Source organism: Stegastes partitus, unplaced genomic scaffold (assembly GCF_000690725.1).
Source record: "Stegastes partitus isolate 25-593 unplaced genomic scaffold, Stegastes_partitus-1.0.2 Scaffold1362, whole genome shotgun sequence".
Taxonomy (NCBI): Eukaryota; Metazoa; Chordata; class Actinopteri; family Pomacentridae; genus Stegastes; species Stegastes partitus.
The window spans coordinates 84,321-99,927 of record NW_007579093.1 but is presented as its reverse complement, the minus strand read 5'-3'; the positions used below and the strand labels follow the sequence as shown (position 1 = coordinate 99,927).

Genomic DNA, 15,607 nt, shown 5'->3' with positions numbered 1-15,607 from the left:
CACGAGGGAAAGTGAGCGGCAAGTAGGTCAGTAAGCGATGGTGAACGTCGGATTGTCTGCGTGTGTTTGTCATCTTGTTTCCTTCAGCTGGTTAAGCCGAACTTTCGATAAGAGCTGCTGTTCCGGGCGGTTTGGCTGAAACAACGGGTCACTGGTGGGGAAGCTGCGGCTGCCTGCGTGCTAAAATCTCCATCACTTCTTTCATTAAATGCATTTGACTCTCGCTGGCAGCAAGTGTTGAAGTTCCTAGAAGAACACCCACATCTCACGAGACAGATCATTGATTCATCTGGAAGCATGTGCACTGGTGTGAACTGCCACTGATGCAGATAACAAATGCAAAGTGTCCACACTGAAGACTGAAAGTAAAGAGGTCAATCCTCTGACTCAGTGTGACCTTAAAGATTATAAACTGTCATCGTCGACTGTTTAATTCCAAACCGCGGGATCAAATCCAGAAACAAACAATTGAATTAACTGATGTTGAAGCTGAACAGAAGCCTCGAGTGGGGGAGGAGGGAGGGAAAACCTACGCTGGACTGTCTGTGAGCTGCCCTCTCAGGTCAGGTTTGCTGTTTGAAATTTACACACTGTCAGTGAAGACACGCTCAGATTTTAGTCTGCTGGTGTTGAGTTTTCACAGTTAGGCTGCTGAAGGAATGTGTGCTATTATTAGAGGTGTGAAGCGCTTTCTACAGTCAGTGATTCCAAAATTCTACATGTTGCTCAACACAGAAACCATCTTGACTAATATAACAGTCCTATAGGCTCACGTTACACCCACTGACTTCCATAATTTCAACTTTGCTCGAGAGATATTTTATTTCCGTCTACCGCAATGCTCACTCCTGGCTCCTGTGGTTGCTATGGAGAAGAGAACACCCCTATAGTTGCTGTTAATTATAAAATCTATTTTTTCCAACTCTGTGAACGTATTTGTTTCCAAGACTCTGAAGCTCCCTGTGACTGAACGCTTCTCGCTGGTATTATTAGTGAACTCGTCCCCTGATGTTTTAACTCACACGCGCTCGTACTGTCAACTTCTTCATCAAAACCAGATGTCTTCTTACTCAGCTGCTCTTCTGTGCCGATGATTCAACAGAAACGGCTTCATGTCCGTCCAAGCTGCGCAAGTGCTCCAACTGTGAGTCACCGGATGATGCCTTTGGGAAAAACGAACGCCGCTTTTACTTCCACTTTGCGGCTCTACGGCGTACCAGCTGCGTCGTCAGGACATAACGCTGATTAGAGTTGGGTGATATAAACATCAAATCGGGGTAGGACCATTTCCTTGATTTGAAAAGGAGCATAATTTACTGTTTATAAGGTGCTTGGAGCCAACCACATCACAGAAGCAAAGCTGTTTCCAACCAATTATGTGGCATTCAGGAGAGACTATTACTCACTGTGAGGAAGCAGAACAACCTGTATGTATGGAGCTATTATGACTCAGTGAGTTAGTAACGTGTCTGTGATGTGGAGACACTTTGCCCGCTGAAAGCAAACGAGAGTCTGAAACAGGGAAAGGCATTAAACGGAGTGATTACGTCTGGTGTCGCTGCCATTCAACACAAAGATCATAAAAGATGCATCACCAGAAGCATCACCGTTTTCTAAGGCGCAATCTGACACCAGCAATTACACCGATCCCCTTGACAAGCAGGAAGAGACTCAGAGAAACACAACTGTATGCGTATATTTCAGAATTTCTTTCTCATATGATGCCATTCTTCTCCAGTCAGATTTTAGGTTCTGGGTTCAAAACAAGAACTTTTAAAGCTTCCTAAGCTGAATGGAAACAGTCACTTATAATTTGATATATATATTTGTCAGCTGATGTGATGGAAGTTACTGCGTCAACATCAACTGTATTTACATTGATGGGAGGTAAAGTGTCCCATTTCTGTGTCTGCACATGAACGCATCATATACTGGTTTCAGAGAGCTGAATAAGCCCTTACCCTGGTTTTACAACCCAGGATGCTAGCTGGAGCACTCAAGAAACCAGTATGCTGCTGCTGACTACCAGCAATCCATCCATCCATCATCTCTACACCTTAATCCTCACTACGGTCATGGGGGGCTGGAGTCTATCCCAGCTGACTCAGGGTGAAGGCAGGTTCACCTGGACAGGTAACCAGTCTATCACAGGGCTACACTTAGAGACAGACAACCAAGCACACTCACATTCACACCTACGGACAATTTACAATCACCAATTAACCTCAGCATGTTTCTGGACTGTGGGAGGAAGCTGGAGAACCCGGAGAGAACCCATGCTGCACGGGGAGAACATGGAGACTCCACGCAGAAAGATCCCGGGTGTCCTCACCGGGACGCCAACCAGAGACCTTCTAGCTGCGAGGCGATGGTGCTAACCACCGAGCCACCTAGCTTCAGCACAGTGAAGAACATAAATACAAATTAAGCGATGCTCCCCACAACACTCTGGCCACCGTCGTCCATAAAAGAACTGGTTCAACTCGTCCACACTGTCGGTATAAAAAGATGCTCTGCTCCCTATCAAAGCTGTCACATGTTGTGCATCTTCATCAGCTGTTCCGTCGTCCTCCATGGTTGCGGTGAAAGCCTGACACCGGTCAAAGAGGATTTATTTTATATTTTTGCTGGTAAACGAGTGGATGAGTCAAATCCATGCTGTGCTGTTGGTATTTAATTTTGCTAAGGCTGCGATAAGCCAAAGTGGCCTCATTCTAATAGTTACAGTCAAATTAATTTATGGCTTGGCTAACGGTTACATGGATGTCAGATTAAATTATGGGTTTGTGCTGTTAACATCACAAACAGTTCCGTGTAAATGCCGTTTGACCACAACCAGGATGAGCTTCGTACTGGTGAGCATGTCAACACAGTCATTATTTGCCCATCACTCATTCTTAAGAACTTCAAAGTCAGAATGAGTTAAAGTCATTTTAAAGATTCTTAAGCTATTATGGCTGCCATTATCTACTAATACGACTTCTGTTATTTTAACAATACCACAAAACGTAAGGAAACTAATTGGCTGTTACTCATTTTCCTTCTTGCATCCCTCAGCCGGAGTTTCACGTCTTGACATGCCAACCTGCAGCCGACCAGCCCACTTAACACGGAGCTATCTGATCAGCCTGTCTTCTATTTGATCTGCCTTTCATCCCAATCCAAGTAACATGATCAAATGCCTGCCTGCTACACGAAATTAAAAAAGCATCCTTCTATTTAACAAAGACCAGATGGTTTATATTATCTGACGCTCTGCAAATGTTAAACACAAGTTAAACTATTACATGGCAAACCGTTTCCTACCGTATATTTCTCCTTTATCAAATAATCCATTACATAATCCATATTCTGAGCTCACAGACGTCCAGTTCAGCATGATTTCTGAGGGCAGAGTTTGAGTTTTGACTGACAGTCCAACCAGCTAAGCTGCTGTTTTCACTTGGCCTGGTCCACTTCGGAGGGGGCCACTGAAGCAAACTTGGTCTTGCACCGTCGTGTATCCTTAACTGACCTCAGCCCTGCCCTGAAATACGCAGTTTGCCCTTAAAAAAACAAATAAAGCAAAGTTTCACTGTCCAGAGAGGCAGCCTGCTGCATGCATATCCTGTTGTAGATATTTGTCAGGAACAGATTTCCTGAAAGTGACAGCCCAGTTCTCGCCAAAAGTGGACTGGCCCTTCTGGCTTTTGCCCTGAAATAGCAGATGGCCTGTCCCAGCCCAAGCTGATAAACACAAATATCATTCCAACTCGTTTTGACTAGTGAACGACAAATCTCTTGCGCTCTAAATCCTTCATAAATCTGACCAGCAGAGTTGTCCGACTATAAAGCACCTTACAGCAACTGGTGGGGACACTGGTGTGGAATGAGTTCAGCACAAAAGGTAAAGGTGTGGAAACCGTATTGTGATTGTTTAAGTGGGACCACGAGGCTTTCAGAGTAGTCCAGGTCTGTGTTTTTAAAGGTGCCATTTCTCTGTAAATTAATCAAAGTCTCACATGTTCTTACAGTCTGCCTCTCAGGTTTTTTTTAGATCAAAATACTGCAAGCATGCTTCATCTTACCATGGCTGTACAACCCCTGGATTTAGGGCTGTTTGCTGTGAAAACCAATGCTTTTTAGTTAGTGTTAGGTAGCATCTGGGTTGAATTCTGACTGATACGTCAAGCTGGGAGGCTATCTAGTCATGGAGGGCTTCAGGAATGGCAGAAGTTAATGTTTTTATACCTTTAACGCTGCTATTTTACACCTCAGGGTTTCTAACAACCACAAATCACAATAAAAATTGATTTTTCAGCACAATTCATTGCATTCAGTCCTACCTGGATCTGCTCCCCCCGAACAGCGGAGTCGCCCAGTAGCGGCTCTGCAGGCGGCGTGTTAATCGTCACCGACTTTTCCGAGCGGCTGTCTTTGCTGCGCGACTTGTGGCGGTCCCGGCTTCGCTCACTGAAAGACAAAGAACGAAGCAAAAACCACGGTTAGTGTTCCTACTGACAACACAGAAGACTTAGCAGGCGATCCACAAGTTCTAAATACGAAGTTCAATGTTGATTAATTCAAATTACTCGATTAGTGGATTAAAGCTGCACTCGGCAAAATATGGAGAAGGCAAAAAAAAATAAAAAATAAATCGTTGCTTTCCCTTTTTTGCTCTCAGCCCCTCCCACCACACATCTGACTAGTGAAAATCTAGAAGCCTGAAAACAGAGCCAGGTTGAGGTGCAGAAGGTTTCCAGTGATGCCGAAATATGCTGCCTACCCCAGCTTTAACCTATAAAATGCCACAGTGCCTATTACGGGTTTCCAGAGTTCAAGGATGTGTTGAGTGAGCACATAACCCTCATGAACTCTGCCCCACATCAACCTCCTCTGTCTGCATCGCCGTCTCTATGAGGCCCTCCGTCCATGCGAGCTGAAACATATGAGCTCCATTAGCCGCACCGACCCCCTGCACTCATGGCCCTAATCCCGCGTACAGCGTCAGTGGCGGATCTCGAGATCCTCCGCCCCAGCATCACCATCGCCACATGGCACGGTGCCCACTGTGCAGCTCCATTACCGGAGAAAAGCTCAACGGCCTCAGTTAATCCCTCATCTGTCTCCGTCCCCCTCCGGCTGTTGACATCTTGGACATATAACAGCACTTTCAGCAGAATGCAAAGATCAAAATGCGGCAAAACTGGTTTTGAGGCCTTATGCAGCGAAATGCCTCAGGTTTGATTTGTATGAGAGCAGCTGTATTTCCCAGGTTTTGTGTTGGAGGGCTCTCAGGCTGAATGAAAGACCGACAGACACCAGGGTCGAGGCTGTCGGATCTCATGCAGATATTACATGCTGCAGATGCTGTAAAGAGATTACTGAGCAAACATATTGGACACGAGCTAAATGAAATACATAGCAAGCCAGAGCTTCTTCTTAACGCCGCTGTCTTTGTCTTGCTAAATGCTAATTGAGTTTCCCGCTGTGTGTAGGCTTGTTGTCTCGTGGTAATCACTTCTTTTGTGTGAGTGACATTGGAACAGAAGTGTAACCAATCTAATTTCCACAGCGCAGGAGGGCTTTTCTGTGTTGCTCTTCATTTAAGACACTCAAGCACATGTTCTTAGGTTTCTATTTACACCCACATTGATGGATTTTTTTGGGCCACTTGAGCGTATTTACACATCAAGCAGATATGGAGAAACATTAGCATTAATTTATTAAGTACTGTTAAACCACAATGATGAGCTGAATGATGTTCAAAGTCACTTATTTCATTTCTTCTCAAGCAACACAGTTTTTATTCTACATCCTAATTTCATATGTTGTTAACTCTGATTCGAGCAGCTTTAATCCTCGCTGTAAAACAACAAATATAATGAAAGCCTGTCGCCGCTAAATGACATGTGGTGCCCATAAATAACAGCCGTACATTAAACTGTAAATGCCAGACACGCAAAATGACCCTCTCACACAATAACAATTCATACGTAATGTACAGGACATCCTGCGGGCTGGCGTAATGGAGGAAACTGTGCGATTGACGGCCGTGGAAACGCTACAGCCTGACAAAGTTGAATTGGATCCAAGTGTTATGATTAAAGGGCGTCAACCAGTCTGCCTTCCGCCTCTATTATGGTGCTTCCTTTTAAATATGGACTCTGTTTCCTACAGAAAATCACAACAGCGACTAAAGTTTCACGCAGTCAGAGAAAGCTCATTTTCAGTCGCCTGCAGCAACCTCCTCCGCTGACAGAGTGACTGACATGTTCTTATCTAATCAATCCAGGAGATTAGCAGGTTGATGGAAGCCTTTAAACATATTACCACGATCATTATTACTTTAAATATTATTACGGCCATAATCAGGACTGTAGTGATGGTTGCTCTGGCGGGAGTGATCATCAGTCAAACGCTGGCACTGATTGCGCTTATTAATTGGGGAGGAGCGCTGCAGAAGAGGGAGCAGGGAGGAGCAGCAGGGATCACAATGCAGCGATCCCACTTCAAAGTCAGCATCAGAATAACAAGCAGCTCTGGGGGAGAAAAGGAGAAGAAGAGCAGAGCGTCGCACAAGACTGGGCTGAAAAGAAAAATATACAGTATGTAGGATAAAAGGTGCATTTCAGGCTCTATCAGCTGGTTGGTGTATTTAACGTTGGTAAATAAGACTGAAACAGGAAGTGGTTTAAACAGTGTGTTTATCTGTGTTAATGGCAGCTTAACACATATTCAGCCATTCTGCGATTCAATAGTGTTGTATTTTAAAAACTGATTTAGAATATGATGAATTAATTGAAAAACTCTGTGCATCATCTGATTGGTTTACGTGTAATAACAACCGGTAGGATAAATGTTTGAAAGATCTAATTTAATTTAGCATATTTCCAAAAAAAAAAAAAAAGGGACTGTGACGTCTTCCACACATTTCAACGACGTGATGTGTTACTCTAACTTTGCACACGGCATTTATATGTGAAATGTTCCAAATAACAATAATCGATATCGACATCTGAAAAAAGCCGTATCGATAAAAAAGAAGCAAAGGAAACACATAGGTCTAATGTGGGCTTCTTCTGAACAGTTTTCACGTTCTCATTTCTCAGTGTGAACAAAAATTAAATAACGACATGCGTAATATCGGTTATTGGCGATATCAGAAATCCAAATATTGGATGTCGGTATCGGCCGGAAATGTTTAATATCGTGCATCACTAATTTAAATACAGTAAATAACAGTGGAAATAAAGCAAAATTCATTCTGTTTTTAATTTGTTTTGCTCTCATAAAGTACCAATAAAAATAAAGTTCTGGATCGAAAGTGGCGACGATAAAAGCTTCACATCCTGGCTTTGACATTTTTGTGTTTTTATTCAGATTTGCCTTTTAGTCATGGCTGTTTTTGGTTAAAGGTTTACAAAATATTGAGACTTTGCCGTATTTTTTTCAGCAGGAAAACTAAGGAAACTATATCATTATTATACATCTTTGTTCATGAAAAGAAAAACCACGATGTAGTATTAACACAGTGAGGAAGCCCATTCTGGATGCTATTAGCATTAGCAGCACTACTTTCAAACTACCTAAAGAATGTTTGCATTATGTTCTGTTCAAATGTTTTCAGATGAGACAACATATAATACAGATATATCAGTGAGGGTCAGGAGTCCTGTTCACATGCATACAGTCTGTGTTATGTCCATTTGTGTCGCCCAGCAAAGCACGATTCCTTGTGGAAGTCATCTCGTAGTCAAAAACAAGACGTAAGCCTGGTTCCCACCAAGCTGGCAGGACTACAAATGTGTGAGGAAAAGGTGCAAAGTCGATGCGAGCTCGACCTCCGAAACTGGGAACAAGAAGCATTTTGAAATGGGGTAATTGTGTATGCATGCAGACAGGAAATCCAGAGGTGAGCAGACCTGTGGGCAGCCAGGGAGTGGTTGAACAGATTGGCCTCTGTCTACCAGCCCCTCCTGCTCCTTTCCCCTTCAGCAAGCTTCGGGGGGTGATGGTACTGTGTGGAAACCTCACTCCCAACACACACTCCTGCTCCCCCCTTCCTCCCCCTTCCCACATCCTCTTCCTGCCTCATTAGCATGCAGCCGGCTCGTTGGTATTCCAACAGTGTGCCGGCGCTATGATTTGATTAATGGAATCTGACTTCCAGCGTGGATCCCTGAAATGGGTATGGCTTTTTGGAACAGTGAGGATGGGAGGAGGGGTAGGAGGGGCTCTGTGAGGGCAGAGACGCCTGGCGAGCTGGGGCAGAGTCCTGCCAGTTCGGCTCTGGAAGCATCATTTCCCCCCCAACACCTGAGGATGAGTGTGATCGCATTCTCCACCTCACACAGAGGGAGAGCGGTGGCAGGGAGGCTACTGAAGCACAGCCAACTAGGGTGGCAGGCCAAACTGTCTGTGGACCAATTTGTTCTGTGTGTGGCTGGCAGGGCAACCCACACACCTGGGTGACACAGAACTTTGAGGCAACGCAGCCAAAAGTACTAGTGGGTGGCTCGGCCGCCGCCAAATCGGAAGAGTCATGAAGCAAAAACTGACTTAACCACACACTCAACGAGGTCATCGGAAGCTCATAGACGCCGACAGAGGAAGGACAAGAGCAAACAATCCAGTACTGTGTGTGTGATGGTGTTATAAAAGTACATTTTGACTTAATATCTGAACTCACACACCAAAGTTCCAGGAACGTTAGCTTCATAAATGTTGACAACCCCCAGTAAATTGTGATTTATGGTTCCAGAGCAGAATCAAAGCCCCGGGACGATGAAGGGAATGATGCATCAAAAGCATCTCAAATGTCGTCCTCTGCAAACATGGACAACAACACCTTGACTTCAGTCTATTAGTGGTGAAACTTCCCAGGCTGCTGCACCCTGACTATTGTCAGCCACAAACTACAAGCAAAGCAACCTGTAGCGAGCTTATAAAAAATGCTGGTTGTACAGCAACACTTGGGAAAATCCTGAGGGGTAAAACCATCTCCCTGAAACTTAACTCACACTTGGTTCTTCCAGGGGAACACAGGCAGGGACACTCTGTTCCTTAAAATGTTCCTGTTTCAGCTGCAGGTTTCCTCTTAAACATCACATCCTGCTTAAATGTTGAGCTGAGCAGGTCCAACAAAGCTCCACTTCTTTAGTTCAGGCGTCTCAGTAGTGGTCCTTGCTGCTCGCTCATACATTCCAGCGAGTGTAGCGACCATCAGACGTGACAAAGTGCCCCGTGGCCTGGATTAGCTTCATATAGATAATACAGCAGCAAGGTGACACATTCCAGTGACGTGACGTGTCTCCACAGGCTGGACATGTCACACTGTACAGTCCTTAAACCACCACAGATTGTTTAAACAAAGGCTGGCATACTTTAAACATACAACTAATAGACTGTAAATTCTCATATAAGAGCCAGTACTCAAATATTGGCTGTAAGACCATGTAGCCTATCCTGTGTCCAACACTGGCCTCAGTGGTGACTCCTGCAATACTATGTTTTTCCAGCCAACACTACTTTTTACAGCAATAACAGGAAGGCTGGAATTATTTCATTGTACAAAATCTTTTCATTAGACTTGCCTTCTCACTAATTAAGCAAGAAAAATACAACAGTGGACACCAGTAACCTCTAACAGAAGTGTCACCCAAGAACCTCCAAATGGTATTATAACTGTGAATGAATTAGTTTATATTACTCATTTAGCCCCATGTGGATTCTGTGTGCCGCCCCGTAATTGGAGTTGCAGCAATCAAAGGAGCCAATTTTCCACATGAGCGGCTGCTAATGTGAGATTTGCAACTTAATAATCATTTAAATACTCAATATTGAAAAGAGTGAAGGAGTCCAGCTTTGGGGAACTTTGGGGAGCAAAAACTTAAAATTGGCCAAAACCACCCTGGTCCTAAAAGTGGGTTAAAATCCCCCAAGTAGAGGAGAGGCAGGACAGCTATTTCTACAACCGAACTCTGAGGATTTACTCAGGAACAAACCTATTTTAAACATCTATGATTATGCACTCGCTGCATGCTGTTTCCAACAAGTCCTGAGTTATGGAGTGAAATCCACATAAACAGCTCAGTTAATTATGAAGCTTTAAAATCGAGCTGGATGCACGTCCGTCGCTGTCACACCCACAAGCACCGGGAAGATTTCTCTCTTGAGTATTAACGTTTTGCTTCGGTGCAGCTGGATTGAAAAGGACTCACTGATGCACATAAAGAAAATCGGTGTCATCAGCATGTTTTTGGCTGCTGGTGAACATCCACAGACAGAGATGCCACGCTGCCATAACTGAACAGCCGAGGGAATCTTCTCTGGAAGTATCCCGGACACCAGGGGAGGATTGTCTGACACAGGAGGGAGGCAGAAAGCCAGCGATGAGAGGAAACAACTCCAAAAAAACCCTCCACCTTCTGTTAATGGAAACCTAAGCCAATCCAGTTCCATTCTTCTTTCATATTCTGACCAATTACGTTTAAAATGGACTCATAAACATACATCCACACACTAACACAACGGCCGGATTGTGCTTTTGTGTTTATTTTTACGGGCGCGTGCACACAAGTATGGAACACACTCCCACGTGCCTGCATCTGTTCCCAGCATCAGAGTAATTAGACAACAGCGATGCGGAACTGCCTCACGCGTGGCACCCCTTGGCGTAAAAAGATTACCTTCACATGAGGACGGCGAGGGGTTTCAAAGGCAACAATTTAGTTTTTTGTATATGAAATTAGAGGCCAGCCGGCGGTTTTGGCACCGTCGTGGTAGGAGTGGAGGAGCAGGGGAGCAGAATGGCGCCTGGCAGGGATGCCCATGTGTTCCCGTCCAAGTTGCTGTCACTCACTTGAAAGGCTACAGAAACAGCAAAGAAACGAAGGGTACAAGCCTCCACCGCTGGGGCGACCGCTATCCATTTCCAAAGGACTGACCTCTCCCCCCCTATCTTTGATTTCAAACAAAGTAAAACCACTTTTGCTCCGTGTAACTTTGAGCTACAAGGGCACATTCCAGCCCTGGGGAATGCGAGTGAGCGTGAACAAGTGATACGCCTGCGCCGACCCATCCTCAGAGAGTACAGCAGAATCCATTTAAGACAAGGGGGAGGGAGAGGGGCACCAAAGAGAAGGGGTCAAGAAGGAATGAGAACAGGGGCAGCTGCTGCATTCATATCACGGCGGCCACATGGGAGCAAAAAAAAAAAAATGAGCGTGGATGTGATGAGGAGAAGGACAGAGATAAAGAGGGCAGAAGGAGACGGAGTGAAGGGGAACGAGACTGTGACAGAAAAGTCCCTAAAACGACAACAGGTGGCAGCGAAAGAGGGAGCGGCAACCCACGGAGATATATTGCGAACAAGCCGGAGGGGGCCGTCGGTGACCCGGGAGGGGCTGTTGTGGAACAAGAGCCTCCTCTCCGATGTCCTCGCTCTCATCTCCTCTTAGGCTCTCAACGTATCCGCTGAGCCATCAGTCAGTCAGGCCTCTTCAGCACCTGTCTCCTGCTGCCTTCCTGAGGCCTGTCAGCCGCAGTCATTTCGCCGCTGACAGACTAATGCGCCTACACGAGCAGCGGGCTGCACACATGCTGGGCCAGAAGGGAACTCAGAGGGGCGGGATCACGGCGGCGGACGGAGGAACATGTGGAGAATGAAAGAACGTTGCTCAAGATTCTGTTTTTCTTCACTTGTCCCCAAAAAGATTCTGGATGTAAATATTTAAACACTCTCATAAAAAACGTCTCATCTGTACAACTAACTGCTAATTAATGAGCGTCCTTCACATAACTCTACAGGAAGAAGAACTTTGTGGCCCTTTCTCTAATTACATATCGGAGTGAAGGCTTCAGCACATATACACAAATAAGACTAATTACATTCAGAACAGATTCATTCTACCCAGATGTTTCCTCCATATATGACTAATACCAGTTCTCCTTCAAGGTAACTTTAGGTTAGTTTATCCTCTACATCTGAAAGCATTCACCAAAAAAGTCTGAAGTCAGAATGTCAGATTTCTGCAGCTTGGATCCCGGTTATGACTACAAAAGACGATGAACATTTGATGTTCTTTGCAATTAGGCAGAAAAACTTCACATTTCCAGTTGGAAAATATCAACATTATGAGCATCAAGTCCTGCAGTGTGAACGTCGCCAATCTGTGTTCAGTCAGATAATACGCCGTCATCCTGATTGGTGACATTAAATGTCATGTCGGAGTCACAATCCAAGGCTGTCGCTATGTTAAGGCTGTTTTTATGGGTTCTGTTGGTTTTCAAAAAAAACCTGTCCGATAGCGAGGTTTTCGCATCGTTAAGGGCCCGATTATCGAGTCACAACTAATCAGGCCCCTGTTTAGGAAGAACAATGTGGAAGTTCCTCAATGCCGAGCTAAGTCATGGTCACAGTCCACATTCAAGAGGAGAAACAGGAGGAAGCATAATGACTGAGAAGCAGGACTTACCCATGCCTGTGGGACCCCCGGGAGCGCCCAGAGTAGTAGGAATAACCCGAGTACGTGGACTCTGTATCCATGGCGACGCAGTCCCGCTGAGGCAGCAGGGCTCGGCTCTGCTCGACCGCCGGCGGACGCAGCGGAACCTCGTGCGCTGTCTTGTCGAGCTACAGGTGATCGATCGGCTCGCTCAGGAGGCCGACAGAGGCGGTGAGCTGCCGGCAGTCAGGCTTGAAAGCGACCCTGGGGGCGCCCGGTGAGGAAACATCAACCTGGAGGGCGAAAAGCAGGCGGAAGACAGACGGGACAATTTGAATTCAAAATGTGAAGCGTCTGGGAAACCTGCCCACATCTGACTGTGAGAGACTGGAGAAGGAGGCAGTGTGTCTGACATCCACTAAAGAGCACATCAGGCATTCAGGTCACAGGCTTGTTCATCACATCTACTTTTCCCTCCATGCATAACAGCTCAGATGCGCCCGTGTTATCTGCAGCTGCATTACAATCAGTATTTCCGAGCTCCAGACCTGCACAGTGACAACACTTTACATTACAGGCAGCTCTCAGGAGGATACACTCCAGCTGAGCGCCCCAGATAACAGAAACACCGCTACCCTGAAACAGCAATTTGCTCTTATTCCCATATGGCTGGCGAGTGTTGTTCTGAGGCAGTTTTAAGTCTCTGACACACGGCTAACAATTTAAGCCTGACAGTGACAAGCTCGGAGAAGAATTCAGTGGGAGCGCTGCAGAGATAAAAGCTCGGCTTCTGAAGGAGAAGCTCGGTGAGGCAGAGGTGTCGCCAGAGCTGTGGTGGAAGACTGAAACAGGAAGGAATTCACAGAAATGCTACAAGAGATAATGGCAAGGACATGCTTCACTTCTAGAGGGAAACTTTTTCTAATTAAGCCCGACATGATCGATGAGCTTTCTTAGAATTTGAAGTTTCCTCTCCGGTTGTTAATTAAACCCATAAAAATTCATCTGTTGGCAGTGACATATCCACAAGTTTTTCTATTAAATCTCTTTCTGCCTCATAACGTCTTAGCTGTAGCTCTACATTGTTGTCTCTTCTAGAATATGTCGATCTATAAAGTCCTTTCTCTGCAGCTCGAGCACACCAGCTCACCGACAGCTCTGATACAGAAAGCTCCACCTTAGTGCAGGGTTGGTTTCTACACAGGTTGTTCCACATGAGCCCAAAGACGTCTGAATCTGTGTTTGTGAGACTGCCGTTGCTACACTGCACTTTCATTTGTAGTTTTGTTATTTTAAACTTTAGCAGTGAGGTAAAGTTTCAGTTCAGTGTTTGTTCTGTAATAGATTTAAAACGTCACACAAGGAAAACGGCATGAATTTGTAAAACTCTTGATACAACAGTTCAAGCCCGCTTTACGCTGCATATAGTCAATTTGCAATTTGCTAATTGCAGTGATTTCAATTTAAAGTCAATTAGTTTTCATCCCGAGCCCATCATGGACCTTTAGGGGGCGACTGGTCAGCGTGTGCAGCAAAGACAATGAGTCTGTGTTCCTTTATTTGACAGAAGTCGATGAATTTTCCTCTTATTTCTGACCATTTGGTAAACAAGAGTGTCTATTATGGCTGAGTAAATGAAACCACATTTAAAAGAGCTTGTCAGAAACTCTACATTCGTCTGGTTATTGCGTTGGTGCTTCTAATCTCTCTTTGGAAAAACCAATAACTCCTCTAAGCAGAAAAACTATTTTCCTCACAACACATGCTACCATTTAACGCTGCAAACACAGAACGAGTCGTTGGAGTTCATCCTAAAATACAGGTAACATGAATATAATATACTTTACATGGACTGTGCTCACATCTCTGTGCAGATAGATTCGTTAAGTGCTTATTCAAAGCGTGATTGCATAAATAAGTGGCTGCTAAACAGGGAAACTAAGCTGCATTTTTCAAGCGCATCAAGCTGCAGAAGAAAACGCTGACAGCACATCTGCAGATGCAAAAGTCAACTCAAGCATCAAATGGTCTGAAATGTGCAAAGTCACAGTGAAAGCCCAGACCGCATTACGGGGAATGTAAGAGGCTGTTTGCAGAGTTTATCGGTGCGGTCGGAGTCAGACGCTTTATATCGCAAAGCAAAAGACGAGCGCTGCGGAGAGGTGCTTAAACGAGATGAATCTGACGGCACATATTTGAGTAATTGCACAAAGGGAGAGCAGAGTGTGAGTCATCGGCAGCTCGAGGTGTGCTTGTAAACACACACACTCATATTTCTAGAACTGCTCAGAGGGAGATGAAAATGCGCAGGTAGTTAAAACTTAACTACGAAAGACCTAAATCAAATTTTGGATCAGATAGCACTCCTCCTCTGTACATTGAGCCCGCCGGCCTACGCTTGGCATTAAACAGCCATGAGCCCGATAGAGAGGAGGAGGAGGAGGACACGGCCGGTACGAAGCCTCAGCTGGAGCTTGTTCAAATAACATTTTGAGGTTAAGCATTTCAGGTGAAGTATGGACATTTTTATTTGTTACTCTGAATATGCATTAGTCATCAGAGTGCTTTAAAAGCTTTCATAACTCCTGCTCACTTTGTCCTGGCAGGCTGCAGAACTCCCATCGAAACCCACACTGAAACTCTCAGGCCAGACTGGGAGCGCAAAGATTTATGGCTGATTTATGGCTGCAGCCGCCTTCAAGGTGATGAGAAACTGAACAAACTGTCTCCCTTCATAACTCCAGGAAAAAAAAAAAAAGAAAAAAAAAGTCACTTAGTGCACAAACTGCAGCTCTTATCTGCCACCAGGAAGGAAAACACACATCACTGGGTCCAAAAATACACCGTTGTGGCACCAAACATCTCGAGCAGCCCGGTGCTAATGAGTGTGGCGTCGGCACATCTGTGACTGACACATACTGTTGTGTACGTGTGTGTGTGTGTGTGTGTGTGCATGCTTGCGTGACTGTCACACACTCCTGAAAATGCTTTGAAGGTTGCGCAACTGCATACTTGGATGTGCTCGTTCTGCAAATCATTTTTAAATGCTTGAATCATCCTCGCATGGCGACAAATCCTCCCTCGACTGGTTCTCTGCAGCTTCACCACCAGCCAGCTGCAGCACCTCCGTCAATCAGGGTTTCTACAAGTCTCAGTCTCCTCCAGTGTAAAAAAAAAAT

The 15,607-nt window shown here is 45.2% G+C and overlaps 1 protein-coding gene across 2 annotated transcripts in view; it reads right to left on the bottom strand.

Annotated features, from left to right (window-relative positions):
• The window catches only part of LOC103370044 (vang-like protein 1), a 42,171-nt gene extending 29,593 nt beyond the window's left edge, over window positions 1-12,578 (bottom strand). Inside the window, exons 1-2 of one of the 2 annotated variants that reach the window (XM_008298947.1) lie at window positions 12,459-12,578; window positions 4,326-4,452 (exon numbers count right to left, since the gene is read on the bottom strand). In XM_008298947.1, coding sequence (XP_008297169.1) covers window positions 4,326-4,452; window positions 12,459-12,529 — 198 coding nt within the window. In that variant the 5' untranslated portion in view covers window positions 12,530-12,578. The remainder of the gene's footprint in view (window positions 1-4,325; window positions 4,453-12,458) is intronic. The other variant, XM_008298946.1, reaches the window with a different exon arrangement.
• Window positions 12,579-15,607: the final 3,029 nt, after the last annotated feature.